The sequence below is a fragment of the Trachypithecus francoisi genome, unplaced genomic scaffold (assembly GCF_009764315.1).
Source record: "Trachypithecus francoisi isolate TF-2019V2 unplaced genomic scaffold, Tfra_2.0 Lachesis_group4, whole genome shotgun sequence".
In the NCBI taxonomy this organism is placed as follows: domain Eukaryota; kingdom Metazoa; phylum Chordata; class Mammalia; order Primates; family Cercopithecidae; genus Trachypithecus; species Trachypithecus francoisi.
The window spans coordinates 28,334,051-28,349,063 of record NW_022681469.1 but is presented as its reverse complement, the minus strand read 5'-3'; the positions used below and the strand labels follow the sequence as shown (position 1 = coordinate 28,349,063).

At 39.4% G+C, this 15,013-nt stretch overlaps 1 protein-coding gene across 2 annotated transcripts in view; it reads right to left on the bottom strand.

Annotated features, from left to right (window-relative positions):
• Positions 1-15,013, bottom strand: part of COPG2 (COPI coat complex subunit gamma 2) — a 160,064-nt gene that overhangs the window by 144,817 nt on the left and 234 nt on the right. Inside the window, exons 1-4 of one of the 2 annotated variants that reach the window (XM_033194247.1) lie at positions 14,705-14,909; positions 13,999-14,051; positions 13,367-13,447; positions 7,940-8,011 (exon numbers count right to left, since the gene is read on the bottom strand). In XM_033194247.1, the coding sequence (XP_033050138.1) occupies positions 7,940-7,966 (27 nt within the window). In that variant the 5' untranslated portion in view covers positions 7,967-8,011; positions 13,367-13,447; positions 13,999-14,051; positions 14,705-14,909. Of the gene's footprint in view, positions 1-7,939; positions 8,012-13,366; positions 13,448-13,998; positions 14,052-14,704; positions 14,910-15,013 lie in introns of those variants that run through there. The other variant, XM_033194246.1, reaches the window with a different exon arrangement.

The following is a 15,013-nucleotide window of genomic DNA, read 5'->3' as shown; positions in this document are numbered from 1 at the left end:
TCCTCTCTTTTTCCCCTTCTTTTGGTTTGATGTTTTAGCTTTTTTTTTTTTTTTCTTTTTGCACAATTAGTTTGGAAGAGAAAAATTATTTTAAAAAATCAATGAAACAGAAAGCTGGTTCTATGACAAGATCAATAAAGTTTATAAATCCCTAGACAAGCTTCCTAGGAATAAAAGAGAAAGGATACAATTTACCAATATCGGAATGAAGGAAGAGACATCACTAAGGATTCTGCAGACATTAAAAGAATGGAGGAATATTATGAAGAGCTTCATGCAAAGTTCAACAATTCAGCTGAAATTCCTTGAAAGATACAAACTACCAGAGTACACTCAAGAAAACAAATAACCTGAATGGCATCATATATACATTTTTTAAATGAAGTTAATTAACCCCGAAAAGCCTTCCCACTAAGAAGACAGCTTCAATAGTGAACTCTAACAAACATTTAAGGAGATCACAAGAAAAAGGTCAATATATAAAAGTTCATTGAATTTCTAGAGACTACCAATAAACAATACAAATACTATCTACTTTAGGGATAAATTTCACAAAATATGTGCAGGACTTGTACACTGAAAACTGTAAAATACTGCTGGCAGAAGTTAGAGAGACTTGAATAAAGGGATATATACCATGTTTGTAAAGAAGAAAACTCAATAGTGCTACAATGTCCATTCTCCTAAAATTGCTCTTTCGATTTAATGCAAGCCCCATCAAAGTTCCAGCAGGCTTTTCATATCTATATAAAAAGATTATATTAGGCTGGGCACAGTGGCTCACGCCTGTAATCCCAGCACTTTGGGAGGCCGAGGCGGGCGGATTACGAGGTCAGGAGATCAAGACCATCCCGGCTAACACGGTGAAACCCCGTTTCTATTAAAAATACAAAAAATTAGCTGGGCGTGTTGGTGGGCGCCTGTAGTCCCAGCTACTCGAGAGGCTGAGGCTGGAGAACGGCATGAACCCAGGAGGCGAAGCTTGCAGTGAGCTGAGATAGCGCCACTGCAGTCCAGCCTGGGGACAGAGCGAGACTCCATCTCAAAAAAAAAAAAAAAAAAAAAAGATTATATTATATATAATATAATTTGTCTACTTCTATATATCTACATATTTCTATATTATCTATACATAACATAGATATTATATTTAAAATCCATATGGAAATGCAAAGGGCCCAAAAGAGCCAAAACAATTTTGAAAAATAGAAAGATATGCACTATAAAACTTACTATAGTAGATTTTAAACCTATAGTTAATCAAGACAGCATAGAGCTAAAGTCAGTATAGACATATAGGTCAATGAAACAAAACCACCTTTATCATCTCCTCCCGCTCCTCTCCTTTCTCCTTCCATATGGATATGCAATTGTTCCAGAACCATGTGTTGAGAAAAAGAAGAAGAAAAGGAAGAGGGAGTGGATGGAGGAAGCGGAAAGAGGTGAAAAGAAACCAACCTTTACTTTATACCATATACAAAAATTAATATGAAATAAATCATAAGGTAATTGATATAAAACCACAAACACCCAGAAAAAAAGCACAGGAGAAAATCATTGTCACCTTCGGTTAAGCAAAGATTTCTATGATATGACATAAAAAGCACAATCCGTAACAGAAAAAAATTTGATAAAGTGGACTTCATCAAAATTTAAAACTTCTGCCCTTTGAAAGACTTTAAGAAAATAAAAACATAAGCCACATACTGAGAGACAATATTTGTGAAACACATCTGATAAAGGATTTGTATCCAGAATGCATAAAGACCTCTTAAAACTCAATAATAAGAAAATAAGCAATCCAGTTTTTTTAATGGGCAAAAGATATTAATAAATCATTCACCAACAGAAGATATATGGAAGGTAAAAATACAAATGAAAAGATGTTTGAGATCATCAGCCATTAGAAAAATGGAAATTTAAGACACAAAGGGATACCATTACACACCTATCAGAATGGCTAAAATTAAAAACAAAAATAAAAACAACAATACAAAGTGCTGGCCAGAACGCAGAGCAAACTGCAGCTCTCATACAGCGATTGTGGGAATGATTACAAACATTTTAGAAAAATGAGTTGGTAGTTTATTACAAAGTTAAATGTACCACACCTATATATGGCCCAGCAATCCCACTCCCAGGCATTTATCCAAAAGAAATAAAAATGTATATTCATACAAAAATCAAAACATGAATGTTTATAGCAATGTTGTTTATAATCTCCAAAAACGGGTAACAAGCCAAATATCCTTCAACTGGCAAACAGATAAAGAGAGGTACGTTCATTCAATGGAATAGGACGACAAAATAAAAATAAACTACTGATAGAAACAATAATATGGATGAATCTCACATGCATCATGCTAAGTAACTGAAAAGAAACTCACAAAAGGCTTCATACAATATGGTATCATTCATATGACTTCCTGGAAAAGGCAAATTTATAAGGACGGAAAGGAGATAACGGATTGCCAGGGGCTGAGGGAGGCAAGGAGGAGTAGATGATAAAGAGACATAGGGGAACTTTTTAAGGAGATGGAAATGTTTTAAATCTCAATTGTGGTGGTGATACCACCACTGTATGTGTTTGTCAAAGCTCATAGAACAATACCCTCAAAAGGATGAATTTTACTGCATGTAAAACTATACTTAAAAAAAAAAATAACAGTCCAGTAAATGAAAAGGCAAGCCACAGAGTGGGAGGAAATATTTACAAAACATCTATCTGATAAAGGACTTCTATCCAGAATATATAAAGAAACTTATAACTCAATAAGATGACAAGAATTTTTTTTTTTTTTTTTTTTTCTTTGAGACAGAGGCTTGCACTGTCACCTGGACTGGAGTGCAGTGGCATGATCTCAGCTCACTGCAACCTCTACCTCCTGGGTTCAAGGGATTCTCCCGCCCCAGCCTCCCAAGTAGCTGGGATTACAGGTGGCGGCCAGCACGCCCAGCTAATTTTTGTATTTTTAGTAGAGACAGGTTTCACTATGTTGGCCAGGCTAGTCTCAAACTCCTGACCTCATGATCTGCCCGCCTTGGCCTCCCGAAGTGCTGAGATTACAGGCATGAGTTACCGCGCCCAGCTGACAACCTGATTTTTTTAAGTGGTACCAAATTTTAATAGACACTTCATCAAAGCAGATATACAGATGACAAATAAGTAAATGAAAATATGCTTAGGCTGGGCACTGAGACTTAACACCTGCAATCCTAGCACTTTGGGAGGCCGAGGTGGGCAGATCACGAGGTCAAGATATTGAGACCATCCTGGCCAACATGGTGAAACCCCGTCTCTACTAAAAATACAAAAATTAGCTGGGTGTGGTGGCGTGCGCCCGTAGTCCCAGCTACTCGGGAGGCTGAGGCAGGAGAATGGCATGAACTCGAGAGGTGGAGCTTGCGGTGAGCCGAGATCGCGCCACTGCACTCCAGCCTGCCGAAAGAGCCAAACTCTGTCTCAAAAAACAAACAAACAAAAAAAACAGAAAGAAAATATGCTTAAGATACTCATCATTAGGGAAATGCAAATCCGATAACGCCACTCCTAGATATTAATCAGAGAAATGGAAACAGGTTCACACAAAGACTTGTACTGGAATACTTTTAGCAGCTTTATTCACAATAGCCATAAACTGGAAACAAACCAAAATCCATATACTTCAAACAGATAAATCACTCAGACGATCTCCATAAAACGGAATACTATTCAGTGATAATAAGGAACTAAGTACTGATACATATAAGAAATTGGATCACAAAAGCCATAAGCTAAGTGAAAGAAACAAGACATAAAAATCACACAAGACTATATACTATATGATTAGATTTAAATGAAATTCTAGAAAATGCAAAACTACGTAGTCAGAAAGCAGAACAAGTGCTAGAGTTCGGGTGAGGGAATAAGTAACTAAAGGATATAAGGACATATTCTGGAATGGTGAAAAGTTTCTATATCATGACTGTAGTGGTGGTTCCATGACTCTATACATGGTCAAAACTCACTAAACTGTACACTTAAAATTGGTGAATTTTATAAGTTATATTCAATAGAGCTTATTTCATTTTTAAAAAGACTATAAAGGTTTTAAAATTTTAACCTATAGGTCAGTGGGAGGAATTTAATAAACAAAGAATATCAACAGGCAATTCAGAGACAAAAGCAAAATGACTATTAAACATATGAAAAGAGTTTCAACCTCAGCGATGAACATGAAAATGCAAATTAAAACCACAAAAAGATGCCACATCATATTTTCCAAATGGCATGTACTTGGGCCTGGCAATAAGAAATGGTGAGGATTTGGAGCAATGTCTGTATAATTTAATACAACCTCTAATCTAACAGATCAATTTGACATGACTGTCAAAAAACAAGCAATTACCTAGAAATTCCACTTGTAGGTATCTACTCCAGAAAAAGTCTCACTCTGTACATAAACATCATGTGCAGTATCATGTGTAATAGGTAAAATGTGGGAACAACTTATATCTACCAATGGGAGAATGGATAAATAGAATTACTGTATATTCACATATTGGAATTCCATACAGTAGTGAAAGTAAATAAAGTAGAAGTACATGTAACAAGCAGGTAAATCTTAAAAATGTATTAATTATAAACACTGCAGGCCAGGCGTGGTGGCTCACACCCGTAATCCCAGTACTTTGGGAGGCGAAGGCGGGCAGGAGATCGAGACCATCCTGGCCAACATGGTGAAACTTCGTCTCTACTAAAAATATAAAAAATTAGCCAGGCATGATGGCACGCACCCGTAGTCCCAGCTACTCAGGAGGCTGAGGCAGGAGAATCACTTGAACCCAGGAGGTGGAGGCTGCAGTGAGCCAAGATCACACCACTGCACTTCAGCCTGGGCGACAACTCAAAAACAACAACAACAACATTGCAAAATAATATGAAGATGTTATTTTTATACTTAAAGACACACAAAAATGCAAAGTATTGATTATAGAAAAAAACATACATAATCCTCATGTATTAATATAAACAAGGAGAGAAGAATACCAACCTTCTGGTAAAGGAATGCTGGTAATGGAAGGAGCTCCACATGCTTCTGGCAAAATCTCTACCTCTCTTTGCCCCAAAACAATCACTCCCTCAATTCCGTATTTTGCCTAAGGAACCATTAAAACTAATCACATCACGCTGTACATGGCTACTTACCTCAGTCACTTCAAAAAGCCTAAAATATTCTGGTCATTATTCATAACCTGCAGACTTATTCCTTGCATCTGGGTTAGCACCTCGTCTCACTCCATTTTCCATCCTTCTAATCAGCGCCATTATATTCTCTGACACTTTCATCAGCAAAATCCCCTACATTCTCAAACTCTTCTCTGAATGTTCCCATCTTTTTCTCTAACTGAAATGTGGCTCTCTCCCAGGGATCCTCTGGCAACCCTCTGAAACAGCGGCTGTTTTCTCTCGCATAACCCTCATACCACCAGGCCTACAGGTGGGGAAGCTTATGCCTTTATACTATGTCACCTGCTACCATTGCTGGTTGTCCATTAAACCCAGGTTACTTCCCCTATTTTTAAAAAACACCAGTACCTTCTTTACTGTCTCTCCAATACAATCCCAGTAATAAGTATTGGTAATTTTAATATCCATACAGATGGTATCTCTAAACCTCTGACCTCTTCATTCCTTGACCTCCTCTTCTCCAATGATGCCATCCTCCCTACAATGATCACCCAATTCCACCGCCACAGCCTCTAACAGTAACAGCATCTTTTTCTAATTTCATTTCCAAGCACTCACACTCCTGACTCCAAAATTTTTTCACTCTCTCGACCTACAAGCTACTGATCCTATCAACTTTTTGCTGTCCCTGTCAGCCCTGTTCTTGCTTCCCTCCTAACCGAAGATTCCACAGTCAATGTTTCAACCACTCAACTTCTTTGTTTCTCCCTCTGTTTACTAACCTGGCAAAACTTCAATCCTGATTAAATCCTATCTCTAAGCCTTCAATGCTTTAACCTGCAGGCTGTAGTTGGAGAAAAACATTCACCATGCTACCTGGTAATACTTTAAATTCATGAGCACTAACTTCAACAGGCTATTAGTCCTTTCGAACAATCCTACATTTCCCTAATCCATTTCCTACAAAAAAATTTCACATCCTCTTAATATAAACCTCTGTGCTACAGGCTTCAAAAGTTTGTCCTCGTTCTGTTTCTTTCTTACTCTGCTTCCTTTTCTCAACTACATGTCCAGCTTTTCTTCCCAACTACCAGCCCGCTAAGTAACCGCAGCCTTGGGAAGACACCTGGCAGCAAAAGCAGAGCCACAAAAGAGGCAATAGCCTTCCATGACTTGTGTAACAGCCTCCGTCTGAACCCCACTCCAGCAGCTCAACCTGCCTGGTTCTCTAGTCTAATTCCTCTAATAAACACCTAATTCCACAATACTCATAGTAGTTCTGTTTCCCTGTTTGAACCCTGAATTTCTGGTACAGGAAGTGGTTAAAAGGAAAGAAGACCTTAAAGACATGAACCTGAAGTTGCTTCTCTGATTTGATTGAAGGTATTAATGACCAGTTTCCAATGACAAAGGGGCTACTAGTAGTCCATGGCATGCAGTGGCAAAATATTTAAAATTACCATCTGCAGACAAGGACCTACAGAAGACAAAGCTTTGAGTAACTAAGTAGATGATGCCATAGAAGATTTTAGTAAAAATAAGTTGTATAATGGGTTAATTAGTTGTTTCTAGGTACACTGGAGAATTCTTTTTCTCAAGAAAAGAAAATGATGAGTTCAGAGTTTTAAATGCACCACTCAAATCTGGGTAAGGGGACCAGCAATCTATTAACTGCCTTCATAAGGAAGTCTTATATCATGTGGCCACAGGGCTGAGATTTCTACAAAGCATATCCTGCAGTGGCTCAGTTACAATGCAAATTCAATTCACACTGTTGCAGGACATCTTATGTTAAAGTTAGGACCTTGACTGGCAAAGAATGGGGCCCTGAAAAGTGGAATGAGGATACACGGGCAGACTCTGATGAAGCCAAGTACCCCAAACTCCTAAATTCTGCCACATCTTTTGCCAGTAGAAGCGTCAGTCCTTTATCCCATATGTGAGGAAATTAGTCTTCCTTTGCCTGTAGAGTATATAATGGCCTCCCCTGACACAGCTGCATTACAGGGGACTGCTGATCTTCCTGAAGATCTACTCCTAAAACCTCTCATTATTTAGATCTGTAACAAGACTCAAATCTCAGGAGGTTCTGGGGATTGACGCAAAATGTGATGTGTGATGATATATAATACATACCAAAAAACTGCAAGATTTGGCGAATTTATGTTAATGGAAAGCTGGAAAATAGATATCCCAGAATTACCTTCCCTGTATGGTTCTACCTTAGGGCTAGGCAAAAGAAAAATGTACACCACACTTAGAAGACAGACAAAAAGCAGCAGACATATGTTCTGAAGGTCAGGGTGGTCTAAGGTAATGAGAGGCAGGTTTAGTCTGCATTCATTTTTCTTTTTCCTTATTCCATTCCTTATTCCCCTTCCCCACTCCACATCCATCTCTTCTTCTCAACTGCCAGCCCCGCTGACTAACAGCAATCCCAGGCCCACCAGAAACTTGACTAACAACTGACAAATGTGGTAGCTATGTGCACTGACTTCTTTATCAGTCCACCTTTACAGTGTCATGCCAGAAGCTAGTTATTAACAGTCTTTGTGACTTCACAGTAGATCTGCAGAGGAAGAGTTTTACAACTGCATTCTTTAATTCTTCCATTTTCATGTCTTATAATGAACATTTATAAGTTTTATAAGCAGTCAAATAGTTTAAAACATTTCAAGCAACACTCCCTAATTTAGAACACTCTTAGTTTCCTGGGGAAAATAAATAAAAGGAGTTTTCTCGTCGTAAAAACAATAAAAAAAGACTTACATCATTAGATTGAAACAATCGCGTCATTGCAAAGAAGGCTTCGGTAGCTTCCGTTGTTCCAAAGTGTTCACCCTAAGTAAAATTTAAAACAATTTTTAAACTTTAAAAAATATGTATTCATATATATGTACACATACACACACAGGATTTTCTATTTCTGCAAAAATCCTTTAGAACTCAAGAAAAAAGAATTTCTTTGTAAACATTTTGCCTCTGCAATTTTTCTGGCTTTCAATCTGTAAACCCACATGGTCATTTATCCCCCCTTATTTAAAATAATTCAGTATCACATACCCTGCTTAAAAGTTCTAGCATAGTAGTCTCTAACCTTTTAGTAGAAACTATTTTAAATCTCCCTGAAGTATTCTAGTTTACAATGAGGCAGAAAATTATAGCACTCACAATAGGACGTTATTATTAGGCTGCCTAAGAGCAGAGATCACATCTATAATCTAATGCCCAGCACAATGCCTAACATGTCATAGGAGCATAATAAATATTAAAATGTAAGGAACCATCTATTAGGAATCTCAGCAAAGTGGCAAGAAGGGGACCAACCAAAAGGGCAGGAACCAGATTCATCGTATAAAAAAACTAGGCTTAAGGGGCTGCTATGTAGCTTAATATTGGCTCAAGCCCCTAAAAACAGGCTTTGGATCAGAGCTTCAAATGCTTTAACGTGCATGACAATTCATCCTGGGATCTTGCCAAAATGCAGATTCTGATTCAGTGGCTCTGTGGTAAAGCCTGAGATTTTGCATTTCTTTTTTTTTTTGAGATGGAGTCTCACCCTGTTGCCCAGGTTGGAGTGCAATGGCACAATCTTGGCTCACTGCAACATCCGCCTCCCGGGTTCAAGTGATTCTCCTGCCTCGGCCTCCCAACTAGCTGGGATTACAGGCGTGCACCACCACGCCTGATTAATTTTTTGTATCTTTAGTAAAGACGGGGTTTCACCATGTTGGCCAGGCTGGTCTTGAACTCCTGACCTCGTGATCCACCCGCCTCGGCCTCCCAAAGTGCTGGGATTACAGGCGTGAGCCATCACACCTGGCCTGAGATTTGACATTTCTTTTTTTTTTTTTTTTTTTTTTGAGGCAGAGTCTCGCTCTGTCGCCCGGGCTGGAGTGCAGTGGCCAGATCTCAGCTCACTGCATGCTCCGCCTCCCAGATTTACGCCATTCTCCTGCCTCGGCCTCCCTAGTAGCTGGGACTACAGGCGCCCGCCACGTCGCCCGGCTAGTTTTTTTGTATTTTTAGTAGAGACGAGGTTTCACCGTGTTAGCCAGGATGGTCTCGATCTCCTGACCTCGTGATCCACCCGTCTCGGCCTCCCAAAGTGCTGGGATTACAAGCTTGAGCCACCGCGCCCGGCCGAGATTTGACATTTCTAACAAGTGATTCTAACAAGTGATGCAAATGCTGCTGATCTGGGAACTACATTTTCTGAGCAGTGAAAAAGTGTTAGATAACGTATTTCAAAACATCTCAGATCATAGATTACCTCAAATATTACATTTCAATATTTAATGTCTTCAATAAAAGCAATCCTATATAATGTTACACTCAATCACTTTTCAGAGCTTCAGAGTCCACATAAAATATAACTAGTCTTCAATCTATTTGCCATAGGTATAAGAATAAATTTTGGTGAAAAATACTGACAGTTTAGGATGAAAGACAAAGTACAGTAAGTTTATACTTACTTAAATCAGTGTATCCAGCCTGCTCATCAGCAAGAGATTTATCTCTTTCATAACTATTTACTGAATACCCAGAAGTCTGTGTGCTTTTTAGTTATATAGGAAAACCTTACATCCTACTTTTTCACATGAAACTCAGAAAACACATGGATATGTCAACTCTCACAGAAATTCAAAAGTATCTTTCTATAAAGCTCTACCAAGGACTAGGCAAAGATAAAATGTATGTTCCCAAACTTGTTTATATAGTTAATTGCGTTTATGCTGTGCTTGATAATTTCCTTATCAAGATAATTAAATGTTTCAACATGAGTTGCCTCATCCAAAAGGTAATGACCAACATAAAAATATATGTTATTCTCAATCAACTTTGACCATTCAGAACTTTTGTTTATACAATGGATTTAGCCAACTTGGACACAATGTGTGCTACGAAAAGTTAAACCCAATTGACTATGCTTTAAATGTTTCTTTTTTTTTTTTTTTTGAGACGGAGTCTCGCTCTGTTGCCCAGGCTGGAGTGCAGTGGCCGGATCTCAGTTCACTGCAAGCTCCGCCTCCCGGGTTTACGCCATTCTCCTGCCTCAGCCTCCCGAGTAGCTGGGACTACAGGCACCCGCCACCTCGCCCGGCTAGTTTTTTTTATATTTTTTAGTAGAGATGGGGTTTCACCGTGTTAGCCAGGATGGTCTTGATCTCCTGACCTTGTGATCCGCCCATCTCGGCCTCCCAAAGTGCTGGGATTACAGGCTTGAGCCACCGTGCCCAGCCTTTAAATGTTTCTTATATGCCGACACAGAGGGATTATGTTGTTTGTGAACAGATATATTTTATTTAAAACTATGTGCTTGATGATCGGGCAAGTAGCTCACACCTGTAATCCCAGCACTTTGGGAGGCTGCAGTGGGCAGATCACCTGAGGTCAGGAGCTGGAGACCCACCTGGCCAATACAGTGAAACCCCGTCTCTACTAAAAATACAAAAATTAGCCAGGCATGGTGGCACACGCCTGTAATCCCAGCTACTCGGGAGGCTAAAGTAGGAGAATCGCTTGAACCAGGGAGGTGGAGCTTATAGTGAGCCGACATCACATCATTGCACTCCAGCCCAGTGACAGAGCGAGACTCCATCTCAAAAATATAAAAAAAATAAAAAACTATGTGCTCATTGTTTAGTCCTCATTTGTAAACAAGAAAACTTTATTAAATCTCTGAATGAGGTCTTCAGTCACAAAACAAAGTAAAGATAAAATATTACCTTGGAATTCAAATTGAAAACCATGGTTAGCCTAGCACCATATGTAAACCACCTGAGGTATATGGCATATATGTATGTTTTATGTGTCCCTTTATACGTGTATAGACATATATAGTCAGCCCTCCAGTCAGCCCTCCATAACCATGAGTTCTGAATCCGTGGATTCAACCAGCCTCAGATTGAAAACACTCAAGGAAAAAAGTGGGCAAAGGATATGAACAGACACTTCTCCAAAGAAGATATTTATGCAGCCAACAGACACATGAAGAAAATGCTCATCATCACTCGCCATCAGAGAAATGCAAATCAAGACCACAATGAGATACCATCTCACACCAGTTAGAATGGCAATCATTAACAAATCAGGAAACAACAGGTGCTGGAGAGGATGTGGAGAAATGGGAACACTTTTACACTGTTGGTGGGACTGTAAACTAGTTGAACCATTGTGGAAAACAGTGTGACGATTCCTCAAGGATCTAGAACTAGAAATACCATTTGACCCAGCCATCCCATTACTGGGCATATACTCAAAGGATTATAAATCATGCTACTATAAAGATACATGCACACGTATGTTCATTGCAGCACTATTCACGATAGCAAAGACTTGGAATCAACCTAAATGTCCATCAGTGACAGACTGGATTAAGAAAATGTGGCACATATACACCATGGAATACTATGCAGCCATAAAAAACTACGAGTTCATGTCCTTTGTAGGGACACGGATGCAGCTGGAAACCATCATTCTCAGCAAACTATCGCAAGAACAGAAAACCAAACACTGCATGTTCTCACTCATAGGTGGGAATTGAACAATGAGATCACTTGGACACAGGAAGGGAAACATCACACACCGGGTCCTATTGTGGGGAGGGGGGAGGGGGGAGGGATAGCATTAGGAGATATACCTAATGTAAATGACGAGTTAATGGGTGCAGCACACCTGCATGGCACATGTATACATACGTAACAAACCTGCACGTTGTGCACATGTACCCTAGAACTTAAAGTATAATAATAAAAAAAAGATAAGCAAAAATAAAATCGATAAAGTTATAACAGACCCGAAAAAAAAAACATTCAAGGAAAAAAAAAACTGGGTTTGTACTGAACATGTACAGATGTTTTCTTCTTGTCATTATTCCCTAAACAATACAGCACAACTATTTACACAGCACTAACATTGTACCAGGTATTATAATCTAGAGATTATAATCTAGGTATTATAATCACAGAGATGACTTAAAATATATGGGAGGATATGTGTAGGTTATATGCAAATACTACACCATTTGTATGAGGGACTTGAGCATCTATGGACTTTAGTATCCAATGGAGGTCCTGGAACCCATTCCCCACTGTTACTGAGGGAATATGAATCCATGAAACAAAATCATATTTTCTAAGGCCCTAGACATTACATGAGTTTTTTTTTAAGTCTGGGGAAAAAAAAACAAAAAAAAGAAATAGAAAATTAATAACAATAGTAGCAAGCAGAATCCATATTTCATGAGTGCAAATATTTTTTGCTGGTTTTGTCTGCTATATCCCCAACACCTAAAACAGTGCACAGGACACAGCAGCTACACAATAAATATTTGCTGAATGATGGAAGGAAAACTATTCCTGAATGCTTACTATGTGTTCAGTACTATTCCCAGTGCTTTACACTAATGATCTCATTTAGTCATTACAACTCTGTAACAGGTATTATCATAATCCCCATGTAGAGAAAAGGACATCGAGGCACATAAAATGGTTAAGCTACTGCCCAGAATTATTTTAATAGCAATGGTGAGGTAGGGATAATAAATATAAAATCTGAATATTAAAAATCAAAGCTTTAAAACATCATGATTACACACAAAAGAAAGAAAATACCTGGAGTTTGCCTGATCTTGCACTGTATTTTCAGAAAAACAAGAAGATCTCCAAACACATGTAAACAATATGTTTTAACTAGTACTCATTAAATTGAAACCAAAGGATTTATTGAGAATCTACTACGTGCATCACTAGTTTAGGATCTCAAGAATGAAAAAGAAGTACAGGTTAAACATCTCTAATCTCAAAATCCAAAATCTGAAATGCTCCAAAATCAGAAACTTTTTGAGTGCCAATATAACACTCAGTGGAGACACTCATTGGAGCATTTTGGATTTCGGATACTCAGAGTAGGAACAGTCAGTATGTATTCTGCAAATGTTCCAAAATCCAAAAAAATCTGAAATCCAAAACACTTCTGGTTCCGAGCATTGCAAATAAGGTATACTCAACCTATATACGTCATAGTTCTCGTACTCAAGTCTTACATATTATTTTGTCAACCAAATGTTACATATGTTAAAATTAAGTGAATTTGAAATAAATAAATAAATACACTTTCCAGAAAATATTTCATTGAATCTTCAGTATTTCTATTCCAGGACACACTTATCTGAGGAAAATAAAAGTAATTTACCTGGTTTAGTAAGTAAAGAATCTTTGTAAGAATATGCAAACATCTTCTTGGATTGATTGGAGTTTCATTGAATATACGAGCCTATGAAAAAACATAAAAAACATTGTTATTTTTCTACCTTTTCTATCACAGATTATAGCAAATCAACTTTAATACAGACTATTTTTAATCACAGTATCCAAACAACATGGTCTATAGTTCTCAATTTACTAAAGTATCTGATAAATTATTACATGTGGCCTTGATTTTCCATCCTATACTTTCTAACTCATTCCCTTAGGTTGACTACTTCAACTTTATGGGCTATACCAGTTAAATAAGGATCACAATACTGATCTATATCATACTAATACAATGACATTAATACAGATAACTGATTTCAATAATCTTGCACTAAACACCTCTTCTTACATTTAAAATTCCCAACCTGTGACCGTCTTCATGTCTTTGCATTTCTATAAGCTCTAAATTCTCCTGTGACAAGTCACCCCTCTTCCTTTTCCCTTAAATCTATATTCCCTAAACTCTGTTACGTTCCTTATTTTGGGTGTTGTGATCACAGTAGCCCAGGAATTCGCTGCCCACCACGCTAAAACAGAATAGAAAAGGCACAAAATGCTTCCCAGTCATACCTCCTGTAAAACAGCACTCTTCTCCAGATGCTGGAAAGGATTTGAGCCACTACCTATGTATAAAACAAAATAATGTCCTGAATAGCTGTTTTACACAAACTTATGTATTTTCCAGAGAAGGGTACTGAATGCTTGGTAAGTGAACACTTGGATGGCACAGTGATAATCATTGCTAATATGCATACAAACTGAATGAAATCACTCTGATCCCGGCTCTGTCACTGCCACACTCGAAGAGCTGAGACTTCTCTTTTTGCAGCAATCCTCTCCAAAATGAGTGTCTTCTTTCCCTGCCCTCTTTTCCATGAATGTTACAAATGTGTCATTTCCACAACGAAGATTAATGAGATTGTGGTAGGGTGCTTTTGATTTCCTTAGGTAAGCACTAGCTTATGTGTTTCTAACACTTGAGGAGAGGCAGAAACGAAGTTTCCCAGAGAATCATACAGACGTAAACCTTCAAGAGGCCGTGGAGGTTAACCCAACCCCCTCTCACACCGTGGGAGATGCTACCAAACACTGGGAATTTTTCTTTTTGAGGATGCTTGGCATCTTCCCCATTTGCTCTGGACTAAAGACGGGTATCAAGACGCAAGTCACTTCTGGACGCCTGAGCATTCAACGAGCTGTGTCCCACCGCACAGTCTTGCCCCCGGGGAACCGGACAGAGCCAGGGGTCCCAGGAAAACGATAAGGTACCAGGCACCTGAATGTTCCTCCACACACACCCTGTGCCGTCGACCCCAGCCCCGGGAACAGGGTGCTCCCACTCGGGGTCCGACCCTACCAGTACCCCTGGCCGCGGAGACGCGCGCACGCTCTCGCCCCCGCCGGGAGCCCGCGCGAAGGGGGGAGGCGGCTCAGAGCGGATGCGCCGCAGCAGGAACGGGGTGTGCGCGGGCGCCGGGGCGGGAGCGCGCGGCCCGAAGGGAGGCTCCGATGCCTGCGGGAGGGGCTACGGGCAGGCCCCCGGCGGCCGCGAGGGGAGGGGAGGGGCCGGCTCCAGCTCCGGCCC